Below are 17,633 nucleotides of genomic sequence, written 5' to 3' on the forward strand. Positions count from 1 at the left end.
GGCCTAGATGCACTTAAACCATCCAAGCCCTTTTCATATATGTGTAAGTTAAATACAAAAGATAAGGCTGAACTGAAAAAATAGTAGCTATATTGGTCTTCAAGAAAAAAGACACGGTAAATACTCTAACTGCTTCTATGGTCTAACAAACTAACTCTGTTACACAAGCCAAAAATGCGGCTTCTTGGAATTTCCAATGCCTAAAGGTGGGGCCACTTAAGACTACTTGTCTGTAAAAACTCATTTATTTGTCCACTAATAAAGTTTATTAACTATCTAGTTCTGCTCTTACTGTGGCATGTGTAGCAGCATTGCTTGAGACTGTAGAGATCTCTGAGTGAATGCTGCTTTACATTAAAAAAAAACAACAACCTTGCACTTTGTACTATACCTTTTATCATATATCACACCATCTTCCAGGATACAATTAAAGTTATATAAAAAGTTACTCATTAGGACAATCTCCTCACAAATTCACGGCTGTGCTTTATTCACCTGCAATGCCACTTGAGTTTTACACAGAAACAAAATGCAGGTTTCATTCTAAGGGAGGAATATATGATTTTAGATTGCTATAGCTTTGCAGAGATTTATAGTAGCTTTGTGTAGTACACTAAGTGCTGGACTGGGAGCCATTAGCTCCTGAGACTATGTCTACACTGCAGTTAGACACTTATATGTGACTCGGACTAGCTGACTTGGGCTCAGAGAAAGGGGGTATGTCACTGCAGTACAGATTTCCAGGTGTGGAAGGATACCAGAATCCAGAAGTCTAGTAGCAAAGAAACAGCCTTGCCTCTACCCACGCCCCATGAAACTGAGTCAGCTGACACAGGCAGACATGGGATTTTAACTTCAGTGCAGACACATCCATAGTCTGAATTCTAGTTCTGCTGTTGAATTCTAGTTGCGGGTGTTCTTGGGGAAGTAGCTTCACATCTCTGACTCTGACGGTATGTCTACACTTCAAAACAAACCTAACCCCCCTTTTGTCTACATACAAACACATCACGCTAAACCATGGCTTGGACCCTAAGGGGTTGGAATGTCTGAGCCCGAGTTAACCCAACACAGGGTTAAAGTCTTCTTGCTTAGAAGTTAGTGTAGATCAGGTTCTTAAACTGTGTTCCATGGCACATCTCTGACTGCCTCACAGCATACCAGTGTGCCACGGAGAACAAGAGTTCAAACTGGCCACCCTTAAAGAGACAGGCAACTTTTTTCTCCCCCTCAATAACTTTCCCCTGACCCTATTTTTCTTTTTGCTCAATAACTTTTCCCTGGCCTCTTTTTTCCCCCCACTCAACAAAAAGTCCTTGGTGTTCCTCATAAAAAAGATTATTAAAGTTTAAGAAACACTGGTGAAGATGTAGCCCCACAGGACTTACGTTCTGGAAGTCTGCAAAAAGTATCCCCCAAATCCTCTAGACAGTCAAATTTGGTAAACAGTCAAGTTTTCCCACTCTGCTCCATGTACAAAGGAGTGGGAGCAGCCACATTTTGGATGCTAAGGAAGTGTAGCATCCTGGTGTGGTTGGACTTGGTTCTGCATAACGTATTGCAGATGTTGAGCCAGTGATTCCAGAGTGGGGCTCCGACAATTCCAAACCTGTTACAATGAGTGTATGTGCTAAAACCCTAGGCTAACAAACCCAGGGTCTGCTCACTTGAGTTATCCTAACCCAGGGTTTACCCTGCCCTATAGACAGAGCATCAGCTTCTCTATCTGTAATATGAGAATCCTAAGACACATCTATGTTATATGGTGATTTCATTACTTAATAAATGTCAAGAATGAAGCAGATACCAAACTGAAGTCCCCAGAATGTGTTCTTTCTCCCAAAGAGTGAATAGATTTTAAGGCCATCTAGTCTGAACTCTTACATAACAAAGGTCATAGAACCTTATCCAGTAATGCTGTGTCAAACACATAACTGCTTTTTGAACTATACATAATTGTTTTAGACAGACATCCAATCCTGATTTAAAGACTTCAGATGGTAAAGAATCTACCATGTCCCTACCTAAACTGCTCCAATGGTTAACTGCCCTCAGCAATTAAAAATGTGCACCTTATTTCTAACCTGAATTTGCCTAACTTCAGCTTCCAACCACTGGATTTGGTTATGCACGTTTCTGCTAGCTTAAAGACTCTGCCAGAAATCTCTTCCCCATGTCTACTTGTAAACCAAGAGCAGGGCGCCTCTTAACTGTGTCTTGGATAAAGAAAACAGACTGAGCTTCTTAAGTCCATCACATACAAGGCATGCTTTCTAGACCTTGAATCATTCTTGTAGCTCTTCTCCGAATCATTTCCAGTTTCTGAAATCTTTCCAGTTAGGACTGTGCACGTACAGCAGAAATGTAAAACACAAAGTAATTCCAATGTGGGACAACTAATCATTCAAGCAACACCACTGAGATGTAGAAAAAAGTGTCAACCTAGAGGTAAAGGTTACAAATAAAAATGGTTCAAAAAACAAAAACAAAAAGAAAACACCTCAAATTCCTACAAATTCATTTTAACCAGATTTTAACTACAGATTTTCTAAATCAGTTGGCTCCCAAATGTACTATATCTACTTTCTTTACATCCATTCTCTTACACTAAAGCATTTTTCTTTACTGCAGTTCAAGGTTCTTAATTCCTGTCGCCTCAGTAGTGGATTACTGCAATTCAGTATACAAGGAGTTGCACCTGAAGACCACTCAGGAACTTCAGGGGGTGCACAATGCCGTGGATTAACACTTTAGTGGGGTGTTTCTTGCAGAGAGCACATTTTGCATGGGTTCTGTCATTTGCACTGATTGCCATGTGCATAATAAGACACCATTCCCTCATCCTCATAAAACCCCACGTGCTTTTAGAGCACCAGTTGAGATCAAATTAGAAACTTAAGCTAGCAACTCCTCTCACCCTTAGGTTAAATGGAAGGGGTCACTGACAGGACAGCACTTTCAGTTAAGATCCTTCGACTCTTTGGAACCAAATCGAGAAATGAGACCCAAGAGGCAGAGACCCTGTTGGTATTCAGAACTCACCTTCCATTCTCCAAACACTCTGGGGAAGGGTTTAACTAAGGACAATGCAAGTGGGCTAAGTGGAAAAATTGTAAGTGCAGTGTTGAGTGGACAAGAAAAAGTTTGCTGTGGGAATGGTTTAGGCCCAGATCCTACAAGCTGCTCCACAAAAGCTCCGCCAACATGCAAAACTATGGAAGTCAATGACACTCTGTGGAACGGAGGGATCTGTCAAATGGAACTGTTTGCAGGATGAGAATCTCAGCATGTAACTTTTGGTACACTTTCCAACTTGTAGATACATGTGGGCTGTGTCTACACTGGGCCACTTATTCCGGAAAAGCAGCCGCTTTTCCGGAATAAGCTGCGAGCTGTCTACACTGGCCGCTTGCTTTTCCGGAAAAGCAACGACGCTCTACTGTACAAAATCAGCCGCTATTCAGGAAAAACTATTCTGCTCCCGCTCAGGCATAAGTCCTTATTCCGGAACACTGTTCCGGAAAAGGGCCAGTGTAGACATCCCAGTAGTCTTTTCCGGATAAAAGCCCTGATCGTGAAAATGACGCTTGGAGCTCTTTTCCGGAAAAGCACGTCTACATTGGCCACAGATGCTTTTCCGGAAAAAGGGCTTTTCCGGAAAAGCAGCCTGCCAATGTAGACGCTCCTTTTACGGAAAAACTGAAAACGGAATAGTATTCCATTTTAAGCAGTTCTGGAAAAAGGTGCCAGTGTAGACACAGCCCTAGATTTAGAGATAGGTCATTTATCTATATATAAAAAAAAGCTTTTCCTGCAGCGTGACAGAACGAAGTTATCAGGCTCACGGCCAGAGAGAAGGGGTTGGCAAGCGTCGCAAGTGGGGGCAGCCACCTTAGTAAAATCTAAATAATGAATACCTTGCTCTTGTTCTTTTATAACTACATATTAGCTTGAATCACAGTCAATATTATCCAAAGTCATACTTTGTTTGCAGTTTATTCACTACAAGAACTACAGCGGGACTCATTCAGTTACATGTTAGTACAAATGTTGTCAGATACAGCCTGCTACACTGAAGTATTGTGTAAATATTTAACAACAATTAAACAAAAAAGGAAGTCAGGACTGTTCTTTTGTACACAGCAAATTGTCTTCGGCAATCTCTAGTCATGCTCTTGCAGGATAGCACTGCAGTGTAATATAATTAAATGGAGCCAATACAGTTAGAGTTGCCAGGTGTCCGGTTTTGAACCGAACAGTACAGTATTTACAAAGATAGCTTCCCCAATTATCACCTCTAATACCATTAGCTCACAGACATTTACCTTCCCCTCTCTCCCCGCATCCCCCTTCTGTTCTGAAATTTGATTTGTCCTTTTCATATGTGTTCTTTTTTTAAATTGTATCCTTTGGTATATATGGTTGTGACTATTTTCTTCCACTATTTGATCTGAGGAAGTGGGTCCGGCCCACGAAAACTCATCATCTAATAAACCATCTTGTTAGTCTTTAAAGTGCTACATAGTCCTGTATTTTGTTTTAGTACAGTATTTGAGCTTTCTGTTCGGGAAACAAATTGAGAAAATATAAATGTCCGGTATTTTCTAAATAAGATGTAATATAGATTGTGATGTAATGTCATGTGAGTCTGGTATTTTTGTTGAAACCATCTGGCAACCCTAAATACAGCACAAGCTCTGTTCTTTAACCCTAGGTTTATATTTCTGCTATTCACCAATATGATAAGATTTATAAAGCACCAAAATCATCCACTATTTGATCTGAGGAAGTGGGTCCGGCCCACGAAAACTCATCATCTAATAAACCATCTTGTTAGTCTTTAAAGTGCTACATTGTCCTGCATTTTGCTTCAACTACCCCAGACTAACACGGCTACATTTCTATCAAAATCATTAAGGACTTTACAAACTCAAAAGAGTACAGTTAACTTTTCAGAGACAGTTCCATTCTGCAAGTCCTGTATGTATGAATTTCTCATTAGAGTTGTGCAAACTGAGATCTTTCAGGATTCGAGATTAGGATACATAATACAGACCGATAATTTCTAATTATGCTATATAACACCAACACCCGCCTCTCAACCACCAGAGGCGTTAATATAAACTAAAGGTATGTTTTTGTATCAACATAATATTAATAAAAACTAATACTAAAACTAAACAAAGCAAAGCCAAAAGTATACTTTTCCAAAATACCATTTCATATGAAAAGGCAAGCACTGTGCCATCAGAGTAACCTTTAGCTGAGAAGAACGCTATGTCTGAATTATTTCAGGGAATTCATTCATGACCCTCTCACAAAGGCAACAACAGAGAAGGAAGGAGAGATATGACACTCTACAGTACCTTGGCTCATCATCAAATATCACTCCACTCTGCATCTGAAAATAGTTTCACCTTGTGTCCAAGAGCAAGTTTAATCTTCTTTAGTACTGCTAGGAGCCCACCATGCTCAGGGCTATAACAGACAGTGAGGCAGGAAACTCTGTGTTCAGGCCCAAAGTTCCCCTATGTCAGCAGTGGGTTACGCTGGACTTTTCTATGGGGCTATTCAAACCCCCATGGCTGTGGCCTAGCAAGCTGCTGAGGTCATGCAGGCCTGATCTACCTTTGCTGACAGGCAGAAAACACAGATTCTCATCACTATGATTCTATCAGTGCCCCAGTGCAGGAAAGGAAAGTGGAGTGGAATAAGACAACTGTACCTTTTAACAAATTCTTATCCACCATATGATGGGCAACAAAGAACATTTCTGAAAACATTTAACCTAAGCTAACAGTTAAAAAAGAACAATCCTTTAGTACTCTGTTTCTTAGAAATAGTTCCCATGTATTTATATGTATATAGCTCTAATTCCTATTAATTTTGTTTGCATTTTTTCACATGTGATTTGTTTTCCCCTATACTTTGAATTATTTGTACTAACTTAGCTTCTTTGCAAACCTGATACGTGATTGGCTGCTAGGATTGCCACCTGTGCAGGTTTTCCTAGGACTGCTTTTTGGAAGTAGCTGTTATGGGAAATCTGTAAGTGTGCTCTGTACACATTGCCAAATGTTCAGGGATCAGGATCACCCCAGATATATCTCAGAGGTGGAAACCCTACCTGCTGTTATGATTGCTAAAATACAATTGCATGATAGCTGAGCATTTATGCTATGTACTATGTGCTAATGGAGGAAAGAACTGTTACGCCAACACCAGCTGGCTGCTGGCCTTCTCTAGTAAGAATCTAGAGCTCGAATTACAAGAAAATAAATAATATAATAATAATAAAGAATAATTAGAAGTGAAAAATTCCTAGTGTATTCTGTGAGAAAAAAAACTTCCAAAATATTCTTTTTTACTCATGCAGGAAGTGCCTTAACCAGCAAAGACCACCTAATCCAGTTACCCTTTCTCAGACTGATGAAATGCCACATGCTTAAGATGGAAAGCACATATTTTTATCATTATTATTTACTATTTACATTATAATAGCACCTGCAAGCCCCAAACGAGTCTTGGCTTTATTATGCTTAGTACAACAGAAACACAAAGGAAGATAACCCCTACCTGAGAGAGCTTACAATTGAAATAGACAAGCCAGAGGAAGAATTGGTGAAACATTATCTTTATTTGACAGCTTCTTTTATGCCTTTTGGCAAGTCACTTACCATCCCTGTGCCTACGGTTATAAGGCACAGGGATGGTAAGTGACTTGCCACAAGGCATAAAGGAAGCTCGAGGCAAAGCTGGAATCCAGCGCTTCCACATTCCCAATCCAATGCCATAACCAGAAGACCATCCTTCCACTCAATACAATGTGGATAAGTTATCTTCCTGATCTATCCATCCAGATTCTCACCTACCCACATTGTGTCCATCACCATTGTACCTGGAACACAATCAGTCTATGGTTCCAGATAGTGAGAGATCAATCAGCTATTAACTGGAGCAGGAAGACTGACAGCCGGGCAGTGTATATCCTGGGTATTGTGAGGACATGGGAGATACTTTTCATAGAATATCTAATTGTGAAAAAACAACAACAACCCTGCAATAGTCAGTGGCAGCAAAGCTCAAAGTTTTTATATTGCAGTAAAAACGTACAAAGGTGCTGCTGAAACAAATGAGATTCATTCCGGTAATCGTTAGGATTTCATCGCTAGGTCAGGGCAGGAGCATGAAGACTTTATGAAAGGACTCATTTCACAGTTGTTTAGTAGGCAGATGTTGACAACCCTACTCATTTTTCTGTAAATAAGGCCATGCTCTTGGAGATTGAAGGGCCTCTTTTTCCAAAGTTCAGTGTTTCAAGTGGCCTGCACAACAAAGGATGGGCAACTTTTAAAAATATGTGTGAATGTGAAGGGAAACCAAACATGTGCACTCTCAGAAACAATTCATCTTGAAAACCTTACCTGTGATGTATCCTGTCAAACAAATAAAAGGAAACTGCTGGTAATCAAGGGTGGGTGGAAAATAACTCCCAGGAGTATAAAAGAGAACAACAAAAGAGCATCTCTTGTCAGCCTTAATTTCCCTGTCCCCCTACATCTCCAAAGCTGTCATTATAACAGGTTATTAATCCATATTAATAACCAACCAACCTACCATTCAAGTTCCCGCATGAGAGTCACGCAGCAGCCTGTTTTTGTGCAAATGCATGAAAAAAGCACCACCAACGCTATAATTGCTCTCACCCTCAGAATCCAAAAAAAAGGGGGGGGGATTTTTGATGGCATTTTGCTGTGTAGCTCCTTAGCTGGTGGTTATTGGGGTACACTGACTTCAATAAAGCTATGCAGACTTTGCACAAACTAAAGATTTGGCTCTGTTTTGAAAATTTTTGATATACAGAGACATAGGTGGTGAAAGATTACTTCACGTTTTATTTCAGTCCATGGTTCTTACACCCTGATGCTCTATAGTGCCATGAGAAATAGGAAATCTGAAAAAGTCTTATACACTCGTAAGAATTTTTCATCTGCATTTTGGTTTGCAAAACAGAAAAAAAAGCTTGTGTAAAATTTGAGTATATATTCTAGTAATTGAGGATGTCATAACCGCTGAAGGACTGAAGAGCCAGAAACCTCCGTTTTTTGTAAAGTGACTTTCAAATAAGAGTTATCAATTTAATTGAGAGCTCTTAAATTATTATAAGTTGGTGCTTTGATTCCTTACTGAAGGCAACATTAACTACTTTATAGAAATACTGCAGAAATATTACAGAGATCCAATCAGCTCAGCTAACTCATCTCAAGAAAACCTTATGGTGTAAGTTCTTTTTATCCTTTGCACCTTTGAACTCTGAATAAATGAATCTTTGTTCCAAAGACACTATTTGTATGTCACTCCAAATGTATTCCATAAGAGGCTCCCAAAGGGAAAAGCTTACAGGTGCAAAAATTGAATTCTGCCTGTGCTGCTCACATGGCTAAGAAACAGGAGGCTTCAGCCTGGATATCCTGTCTAAGATGGAAGGAGCAGGTGAGTCCATGCAGAAATAATTGCATGAAACAAGACCTGTCACCTAAACGATGCATTTGAGGAGGTCTGCGTCTGGAAGCTGTTCCAGTAACTTTAGAGTTCTTAAATAGATACTTATTTATATACTACATAATGTTTTCCAAGTGAGGCCTGGTCTTCACTGAAGCGTAATGTGCCTTAGGCTAGGTCTATAGTAAAAGGGAACGCTGAATCAAGATAAGCAACTCCAGCTACCTTAATGCCTTGTTTTGTGTTTCCCCACTGTCTCCACAGCGGGAGGCTGACAAGAACAAACATTCCCGTTAGCTTCCCTTACTGGCCACCAGTACTGGCCAGCATCAGGGCACCCTCTGAGTTTGATTTAGCAACTGTTGCTAAATCAAACTCCGGAAGATCAATCGCAGCAGCTTCAATCTTCCATATAGTGAAGACAAGGCCAAGGGTGGACATAATTATGTCAGTATGCACACCACAGTCTTGCTCCTGCTGGTGTGTGTTCCCTATTACACAGATAACATAACTCCACTACCACGAGAGGCGTAGGACTTATGTTGGTGTAGTTAGGGTGACACAGTGTCCCTGTAGAAATTGCATTACTTATACAGATTGGCTTTCCTTCTTCTCAAATTCATGGTTCAATTTACAAACAAACAAACAAACAAACAAACAAACAAACAAAAAAAAGCCAGCTCCCCAGTGAGGCTGCTGTGCTCAGTCTCTACTCCAAGCCAGGCTGTTGCTCAGGCTCTCTGCTCCCTGCTGGGTTGGTAGTTCTATACAATTCTCTAATATTATAGTTGCCCTGGTATCCAAATTCTTACAGCTATGCCCATGGATACTTCACTGTAGCCAAGTGCACTAGAAATACAATCACAGATGCTAACAAAACAAGCACTACTCTGCCATACTATAGGGGCATTTGGTTGTCTTTAAAAATACACTGCAAATGAAATTCTAGTGACATTGATGTCAACAGTTAAACTCCTGTTGACTTCAATGGAGCCAGAATTTCAGTTTGTGTTGAATTTGGCCTCTGGATGCATACAAGAAATGATGGCTCCTATATTTCACCAATACCCACAACTCATATATTCATATGACATGCAACAAACAGAGCAATTGTGTAGAGGAAAGGCAGAAACCTATACAAATTTTAAAATGTCTTGTTACTATCTGGGGTAACACCTTTGAAATTCCAAGTGATGCTTATGTGCATGAAAGATATTAAAGCATCCTGTGGAGAAATGAGAATTTTTTAGGAGATAAAGGCATGTAAAAGTATTACAGGACCACACAAAGCAGATAAGGAAAAAGTGATATGTACTTGTGTTTCCAAAGATCACATGAAGAATGCATATACATTTTCCAAATCATCAGCCACATTTTCTCTTAACTATTAACTTTTCACACTTTCATTGTCATCAAGCTTGCTATGAGTTCCTTGCTATTTCTGCCCAGCAAAATAAAAACCACAATCAATTGCTTGTACATAAGGCTAAGATTTATTCCTTGGCATTTTTAGTAACAGTCTCAAGGACAAGTCATGGGAAATAAACAAAGATTCATGGCCCTGTGACCCATCCATGCCTTGTACTATATATCCCTAACTAAATCTTTGGTGTTCTGGGAGGCTCTGGGGCACCTGCTGGTTCAGGAGAGTTTTGAGGGGCCCACTGGCACTAGGAGGGTCTCCGGGGTACCTGGTAGTGCTGAAGAAGACTGGGTACCCACTAGCTACAGCAGTCAGGGAGGTCCAGGGAAGTCAATTCCATGACCTCTATGATACGCTTGCAGCCTTATGTGCAACTGTGATTCTCTTTATGAATCCGCAATTCTAATATCCGACTTGTGCCCTTTTAGCCTTTATATGACAGAGACTCACTCTAATGATTTTTTAAACAAACAAAAATGATATTAGCTTGCCATCTAGTGGTAACACAACAAAACAAAAAGCAAGTGATTTTTAACAATCAGTTTTTTCCTTGAACCACACTGTTTCCTAAAACGGTAAAAAAATCTAGAAGGCTTTTCAAAGAAATGAAATAGCGAAATAATTTCCCCTAACAGGAAGAAGAGAAAAAGCGTCATGATACAATTCAACGGCTAACCCTGGCCGCTTGATCACATATCTAAGGTAGAAGCCGGAGACTAGACTGACAGCATGGCAGATTTGCTGTGGAAAAGTCACAGAATGGCAATTATTTCTGCTTAGATTGGAAACAAATTATGCTGTGGTCTACCTCATACTTCTACTGCACTGAGAGAAATACACCCTCCTCGTGTAGATTTTCAACTACTTCCCGCTTCTGTTCTAGGGCTGCATGGAACTGAATCCCCAGCTGCAGAGGGACTAACAGCAGCTGCAAAGAACTTTCTGCATGGTTCACAATCCATTTTCTATGATGTCTCCTAATTCTGTTCTCTTCTACATTAGAACAAAGAGGTTTCTCATTAACAGCACCAAGTTAACCAGTTATCTTTCACACCCAGGTAGAAAAAGTTAATGGCCAAAACAAGGCCTATGGTCATTAAATACAACCAAAATTAACCAACAGGAAATGTCTCATACTAGGGTGTTAGTAGGCTGCAAATTTATCTTGCACAGCATGGTCAAGGCACTGGAACTCTATGCCCTGCTCTGATTTACTTTATGTGGCCTTTGACTTTTGAGACTCTGACTTTAAGGTGCAACTAATGTCTAGAAATATTTTTTAAGAGTGATGTAGTTTCAATTTGTAGATTCACAGTATTCTGAAGAATAGAAGCCTGGTGCAGTAGCCAGTCAGATTGCTCAAATAATTTCTCAAGACATAAACATTCTTCATTAACAAGTGGCAAACTGTAGCAATTTAGCATAAGAATGGAAACGGTATTTCTCCTTAGAACAGAAAAGCTATTATGCTGGTAAAACTAGTTTAATTCATTTTAGACAAATAAGCCTTTTAAAAAAAAGTTTTGTCAGGTTCTAGAAGCAAAATCTTGAGTGCTTCATTTTATATCTGCACAAAACGTGAAGTTGTGATTATAATAATAAATATTTAGGAGATTGATTATAATATTTGCCTTTCTACTGTGTCTTCCATCAGAGAACCTCAAAGAGCTGTATACTGATTGATGGACTCTCATAAAACACTCATTTTAGAAATAAGGAAATAGAGGCTGAGAAATTGAGTAACTTGCATAAGCTCATGCTGTGTTTGTTCAAGAAGACTCCTATCTGACTCCTAGGCTTGTGCCATAGCCTTTAGATCACACGCTGTAGTCAAGAAAGATAGAAAGAAAGCCATACCACTTACTTAGGTGACTAAATAAGGATATGAGAACCACACTGTAAGCACCCATGTTTGAAAAATAACCATAGAGAATTATCTCTCGCTATATAAAAAAAATGTTTTTCTGCCAGACGAAAGAATGATGTCATCGTGCTCTCATGCTCTCTGGTGGCAAAAGCTGCCAGAGACCGGGGGGGAGGGGAGGGAAGGAGGGTTGCGGGGGGGGGGGGGGGGCGCGCTGGCGAGCGTAGCAAGCAGTGGAACAGCCCCCTAGTGCTTATTAAAACCTGAAATTAACCCAACTAGGAATATCCAAGATTTTCATCTCTGAAATAATGGAAGTACTGTAAAAGTGAAGAACAAATATCATGCACTGTAGTCTGTGTTTCTCATTCCCATACAGTCATGCACTGTCTGGATTGAGAAATACTTTCCATGGACATGGAGTGCATGAATCCATAAGCTGCACCAACTGAATTTAATTTTCCAAAACCTGACAAGGTTTTTAAGGCCTATTTAACATTTTTGCTAGCACAATATGTCACCTTTTGGGATTCATTCCATTGCATATAGATGGAAACACAAAAATAAAGTATTATAAAACTAAGCTTACTTTGCAAAGATGGAGAGTCTGCTACTTCTGTCTGGCCTTGCATCCACAGTATCACCTTGATCTTCATCATAGTCTTCATCCTTCTGTATGGGCTCAGGACCGGACTGATTTCCTTCCATTTATGCACACAGGCTAAAACAGAGAACTAGAATATAAGTGCCCTTCAGGGAGTGCTATAATATTTTAATATATTTCTGTAACTAAAAAACTTAATACATCAAATACATTTGAGGTTAATTATCAACCTGTTATACAGTGTGATATTTCATAGGCTAGGAGTGACCATGATTTTCTGGATCCTACATCAATCTAATACTAATATTATGTGTATTCAACCACCACTGTTAGATTTTTCTTATTGCAATTATTCAAAAAGTGACCCCAGAAATTTGTCCAGAATTGGCAGCTAGGGTCAAAAATAAAAATACATTTCTAGTGAAAGGTCTTATATCATACTTTCAAGATACTTTGTAATTTAGTCAATGTGGACCAAAACCAGTATATTGGAAATGCAGCACTAAAAAAATAATATCAAAATAATAGCTATTCCATTGTAGTTATAATCCAAGTTTGAAAATATCCTACAAAGGAAAAGAAAAGAAAAAGAGAGAAAAAAAAAAGCTTTCAATTTTTCTACAGATAAGGTGGATGAAGTAATATATTTTATTGGACCAACCTCTTTTGGTGAGAGCCGAGTTTTTAAGCTTACATAGACCTCTTCTTCAGACTTCAAACAAATGAATTTCCCATAACTGAAAAAGAGCTTTGCGTAAGCTCAACAATTTCTCTGACTCACAAAAAGTCACTCCAATAAGAGATATTACCTCAGCCATCTTGTCCCTCTAAAATCCTGGACCCATATGACTACAACATATAATAATGGAAGATTTCAATTTTTCTCACATACATACATACATATATATATCCAATTGTGTTTAACACAATTATATAATTATATAACTCTTGCATATAGACTCTGTATGAAATTGAAATTCGCTGCTTCTATTTAACACAATATTAGTGTGTTTTTAAAAAAGAAAGAAAGTTATGCTATCTTTCTCAGCAAAATGTGTACAGTAATTCCTCGCTTAACACGTGCCCGCTCAACACGTTTTTGTGATAGCATGATTTTTTTGGGGGGGAACATTTTTCGACCAACATGAACTGTCCCCACAATAACATGATTTCCCCAAGGGCGGGCCGGTAGCTGGCAGCTGCACAAGGCTTTCCCTGCAAAGCAGCAGAGGTTCTCCGCTCGCTGTGCTGTTCCCTGGTGACCCTCCTCTGGCCGGACACAAGGCATCTGGCCAGAGGGGGTCACTAGGGAACTGTGCGGTGAGCAGAGAACCTCCGCCACTTTGTAAGTAGGCAGACGAAGCCCCGTGCAGCTGCCGGTGACCCAGCTGCCCACTGCAAGAGGAGAGGGAGTGAGGCATCCAGCCAGAGGGGGTCGCCAGGGAATGGCGCGGCGAGCGGTGAACCTCCGGAGGCAGAGTAAGCCCCACGCAGCCGCCGGTGACTGGCCAGTTGGGGAAACCCAGCCGCGGGCTGCAAGCCCCCTCCCCTGTCCTTCCCTTCCCCAGAGCCAAACACCTCCCCTCCCTGCTATAACCTAGTCCCCTTTTTCCCCCAACCTTATGTCCCAATCCCAGCTGCTAACAAATGCAGGCTGGAGCTGCAAGCACACATGCGCTTGAAACGCAACCTCTACCTTTTCCATTATTTTCAATGGGAAAACTGACCCCGCCTCACACGTTTTCACTTAGCACAATCATTTTCTGAAACATATCTACTGTGTTAAATGAGGAATTACTGTATTACTCTTCTGAGATTTCAGAGCATCCTCTGAGGCAAATTATGGCACTTGGGACAAATTCTGCTTTCAATCGTTCCAATATAAATTGAGAGTAATTTATAGTCAGTGGAGTAGTTTCAGAATTACACCAGTGTAACTGAAAGCAATAATTTCCTCTGTAATACACGTGACATAAGAAAAACCACACTACTTACCAGGCAAAAAAGTTTTGGATTTTTTAAAATCATAGTATTCAATGAAAAGCATAGTATTCAATGAAAAGTTACATAGGCCCCGCTCCTACAAACAATTATTCATTAAAGTAGACCTTATTCATGCATTTCCTACTGAGCTCATCAAGGACAGATAAGAAATGCTGATTATTTTATTAGATACCAGGGGAATGTAGAACTATGCAAGCAAATATTAAATTGTTTGCATGGACTCTGATCTGAATACTGTATACCAGCCTAAAAGTAGAAGGGAAAGTGACTTTCAGTTTCATCTAATTTGACTTCAGTAGGAATACTCACAGTTCATAAAGGACGAGGGCTAAGACTGATGATGTTTGAAGACATACCTATCTCATAGATCTGGAAGGAACCATGAGAGATCATTGAGTCCAGCCCCCTGTCCTCATTGCAGGGCCAAGTATCAGCCCTGACAGATTTGCCCCAGACCCCTAAATGGCCCCCTCAAGAATTGAACTCATAACTCTGAGTTTAGCAGGCCAATGCTCAAACCACTGAGCTATCCTTCCCCTGCTTCCCTCGTCCTAAGAGGGATGTGTTCCTTACTGATCTGGAAAGCAGCATGAACTCAGAGATGATAAATTTGCATATTACACAAGATTATTTAGGGAAGACAAGGAATATCAGAGAGACCTAATCCAGAACGGTGAATGAATTCATGGAAGAAGATTAATAAATGCAAAAACGGAAGGAATAATTTGTCTTGTGCATTGGAATTGTGGGATTCTAAGTGAACTGTTAGCTTCTCAGGGGTGTAATTTTTTTTAAAACCAAAATACTAACACCAGTGCTGGAGGCAATTATATCAGTATAAAGTTGCCTTATAGCAATATAGCTTATTCCCTTTCTTTTGTTTTATGCCAAGATCTATACCTGGACCTTTATACCATTGTAACTTTAGTCATATGGGAGAGTGTTGAGTGATGTTTCACTTTAGCTGCACCAGCATAGCCTCCTTTCTAGTATAGACAAGGCCTAGTGCAGTGATCCCCAACCTTTTGGGGCTGCCGGGTGCCCAGGGGCGGGGCTGCGCATGCGCTGGGCGCCCGGGGCGCAAGAATGGTTTGGGCCGGCCCTGGTCACTAAGCGGGTGCACAAATGCCCCAGGGGGCGCCATGGCACCCGCGGGACTGCGTTGGGGACCACTGGCCTAGACAAAGGAAGGGAAGAATCACTGGGGCTAAGAAAAGAGGAAAAGAAAAGGGTAAAACACTGAAGATTGGAGGAAAAGACATTAGAAGTGAAGGGTCATAGGATAGGAGGAAGAAGAGGGCCAGAAAAAAGAGGGGGGGGGGTCAAGCTTTGGGGTGGACCAGAAGGCTCTGGGGCCAGGGAGAAGAAAAGAACTTAGAGAGGGTTAGCTGCTAGGAGTCAATGGAAAAGGAGAAGAGGGTCAGATGGCGAAGAGGGATAGAAGGTGATGGAAGGTGGGGTTCAGGTGCTGGGGTGTCAGAAGGAAGGTTAGAGGAAGGGTTGTCACCTCTGAAATACAAAGAACAAAATTATTCTGACTCTGAGCCCATAAGACAGGGCAGCAGGCAGCATATACTGAGTCCCCTTACAGATTTGTCAAGACAAAAACCTGGCAACCGTGGTTACAGGGAGGGGTTAAATGCTGAGGGAAAAAGGAGGAGATCATAAGGCATGGAGTAAGAGATGGCGTTAAGGCGTTAGTTAGAAAGTCGGGTGGTGGGGTTGCTCTGCAGGTAAGAGTTGGAAGGATGCTTAACCTTAGAGGAAAAACTTAAAAAACACTGAATTGTCTAGTGTCACCTTAAAGACTAACTTCTTCAGATGACTGGAGTATTAAAAGTCCCGGGTCAGGCTTGGGATGTGTGTGGAAAAAGTGGGAACAGAGCTGGAGTCAGCTATGGGAAGGGAAAGGAGAGGCCTGGAGAAGTGATTAGGGTGATCTGTCAGGTGGGAGAACCTGGGGAAAGAGGGGAAAAGCCAGGGAGGGCTGGAAGGACAGCGCTAGAGAGGATCAGCAGGGAGGGGAAAGGAGGATGGAGGAGAGGGCAAAGCAGGGAAGAGTCAGAAAGGGTTAGACTAGCGGTTCCCAAACTTTTTGGTATCATGCCCCCTTTTTGATTTTTGAGAAACCCTCGCGCCTCCGTTCCCAAAAAAATGGCAGCGAAACTCGGGGTGGGATTGACGGGGGGGGGGGGGGGGGGGTGGCTGGGTCGCCTCACGCCCTCCCCTGGAATTTCTTCTCACCCCCCCAGTTTGGGAACCCACCGACGAGGGTCAGGAATGGGGAATTGGCCCTGGTGAGAGGGTCAGGCCCGGGGAAAGAGGGGGCAGGCGGAGATGAAAGGAGAGGGTGCGATAAGGGGCAGAAGGAAGAGAGGAGAACTGGGGGGCAAAGGAGTCGGGATCGGGTCCTGACGAGGGCCTCAACTCTGGGGCAGGGGAAGAAGGGGGGGGGGGGTCAGAGACTCGGGAAGGCGCTGGAGGCACCTGGAGCAAAGGGGTCAGACGGGGTGGGGAGACTAGCCACGCTCCGGAGGGAGGGGGCGGGCACAGGGCGGGGGGCTGCCGCTCGCCCGGCCGGGGGGCACTGACCTTGCGCCGCTTCTCCTCTCTGTGCAGCCGGGCCCGGTCAGCGCCGAAAGCGAAAGCGGGCCAGGCCCTGCCCCCTGTGCCTGCGCGGCCGCGCCGCTCCCCTGGCTCCGGGGCGTGGGAGCCGAGCCCTGCCCGGCCTCTGCGCGGGGGAGGGAGCAGCCACCCAGACATGCCCACGCCCGGGGGAGCTTCTGTGTCTTTGCCTTCGGGGCTGGTGCAGGCTGGCACCGGCCTCCGGGCTTTTGGAGCTTTGCGCTGTGTCTGGAGCTTTGCGCTTTGCAGCCGGGAGGGTGCGACCAGGACTTTCCGTGCGTGCCCCTGCTCGTCTGTGAACTCACCCCCGCTGGGCCCCCCCAGTATGCGGGGAAACAAGCCCCAGCTTCCCCCTGCAGGCCGGAGCATGGGGGATGGAGACTCTGCGCTGCCTTCCCCTGGCCGCTGGGACCATGCTTATGTGGGGGACCACGGGAGGAGTGCGTTCCCCACTCCCCCTGAGATGGGTCTGGAGGGACACAAGGCCGTCCCTCCCTGGGCTGGCACTCTGCACGGCCCCCCATGGGCTGGGGGCACTCGTGGGGGGCAGAAGCTGAGGATGTCACCAACTCTCCCAAGCCAGAATTTGAGGCAATGGTGTCTGGTCCAGG

The 17,633-nt window shown here is 42.6% G+C and overlaps 1 protein-coding gene across 2 annotated transcripts in view; it reads right to left on the bottom strand.

The window, feature by feature from the left end:
• Positions 1–17,237, bottom strand: part of CASP7 (caspase 7) — a 37,743-nt gene extending 20,506 nt beyond the window's left edge. Inside the window, exons 1-2 of one of the 2 annotated variants that reach the window (XM_025190684.2) lie at positions 16,990–17,237; positions 12,379–12,523 (exon numbers count right to left, since the gene is read on the bottom strand). In XM_025190684.2, coding sequence (XP_025046469.1) covers positions 12,379–12,497 — 119 coding nt within the window. In that variant the 5' untranslated portion in view covers positions 12,498–12,523; positions 16,990–17,237. The remainder of the gene's footprint in view (positions 1–12,378; positions 12,524–16,989) is intronic. The other variant, XM_006134972.4, reaches the window with a different exon arrangement.
• Positions 17,238–17,633: the final 396 nt, after the last annotated feature.

The sequence above is a fragment of the Pelodiscus sinensis genome, chromosome 8 (genome assembly GCF_049634645.1).
Source record: "Pelodiscus sinensis isolate JC-2024 chromosome 8, ASM4963464v1, whole genome shotgun sequence".
Taxonomy (NCBI): Eukaryota; Metazoa; Chordata; order Testudines; family Trionychidae; genus Pelodiscus; species Pelodiscus sinensis.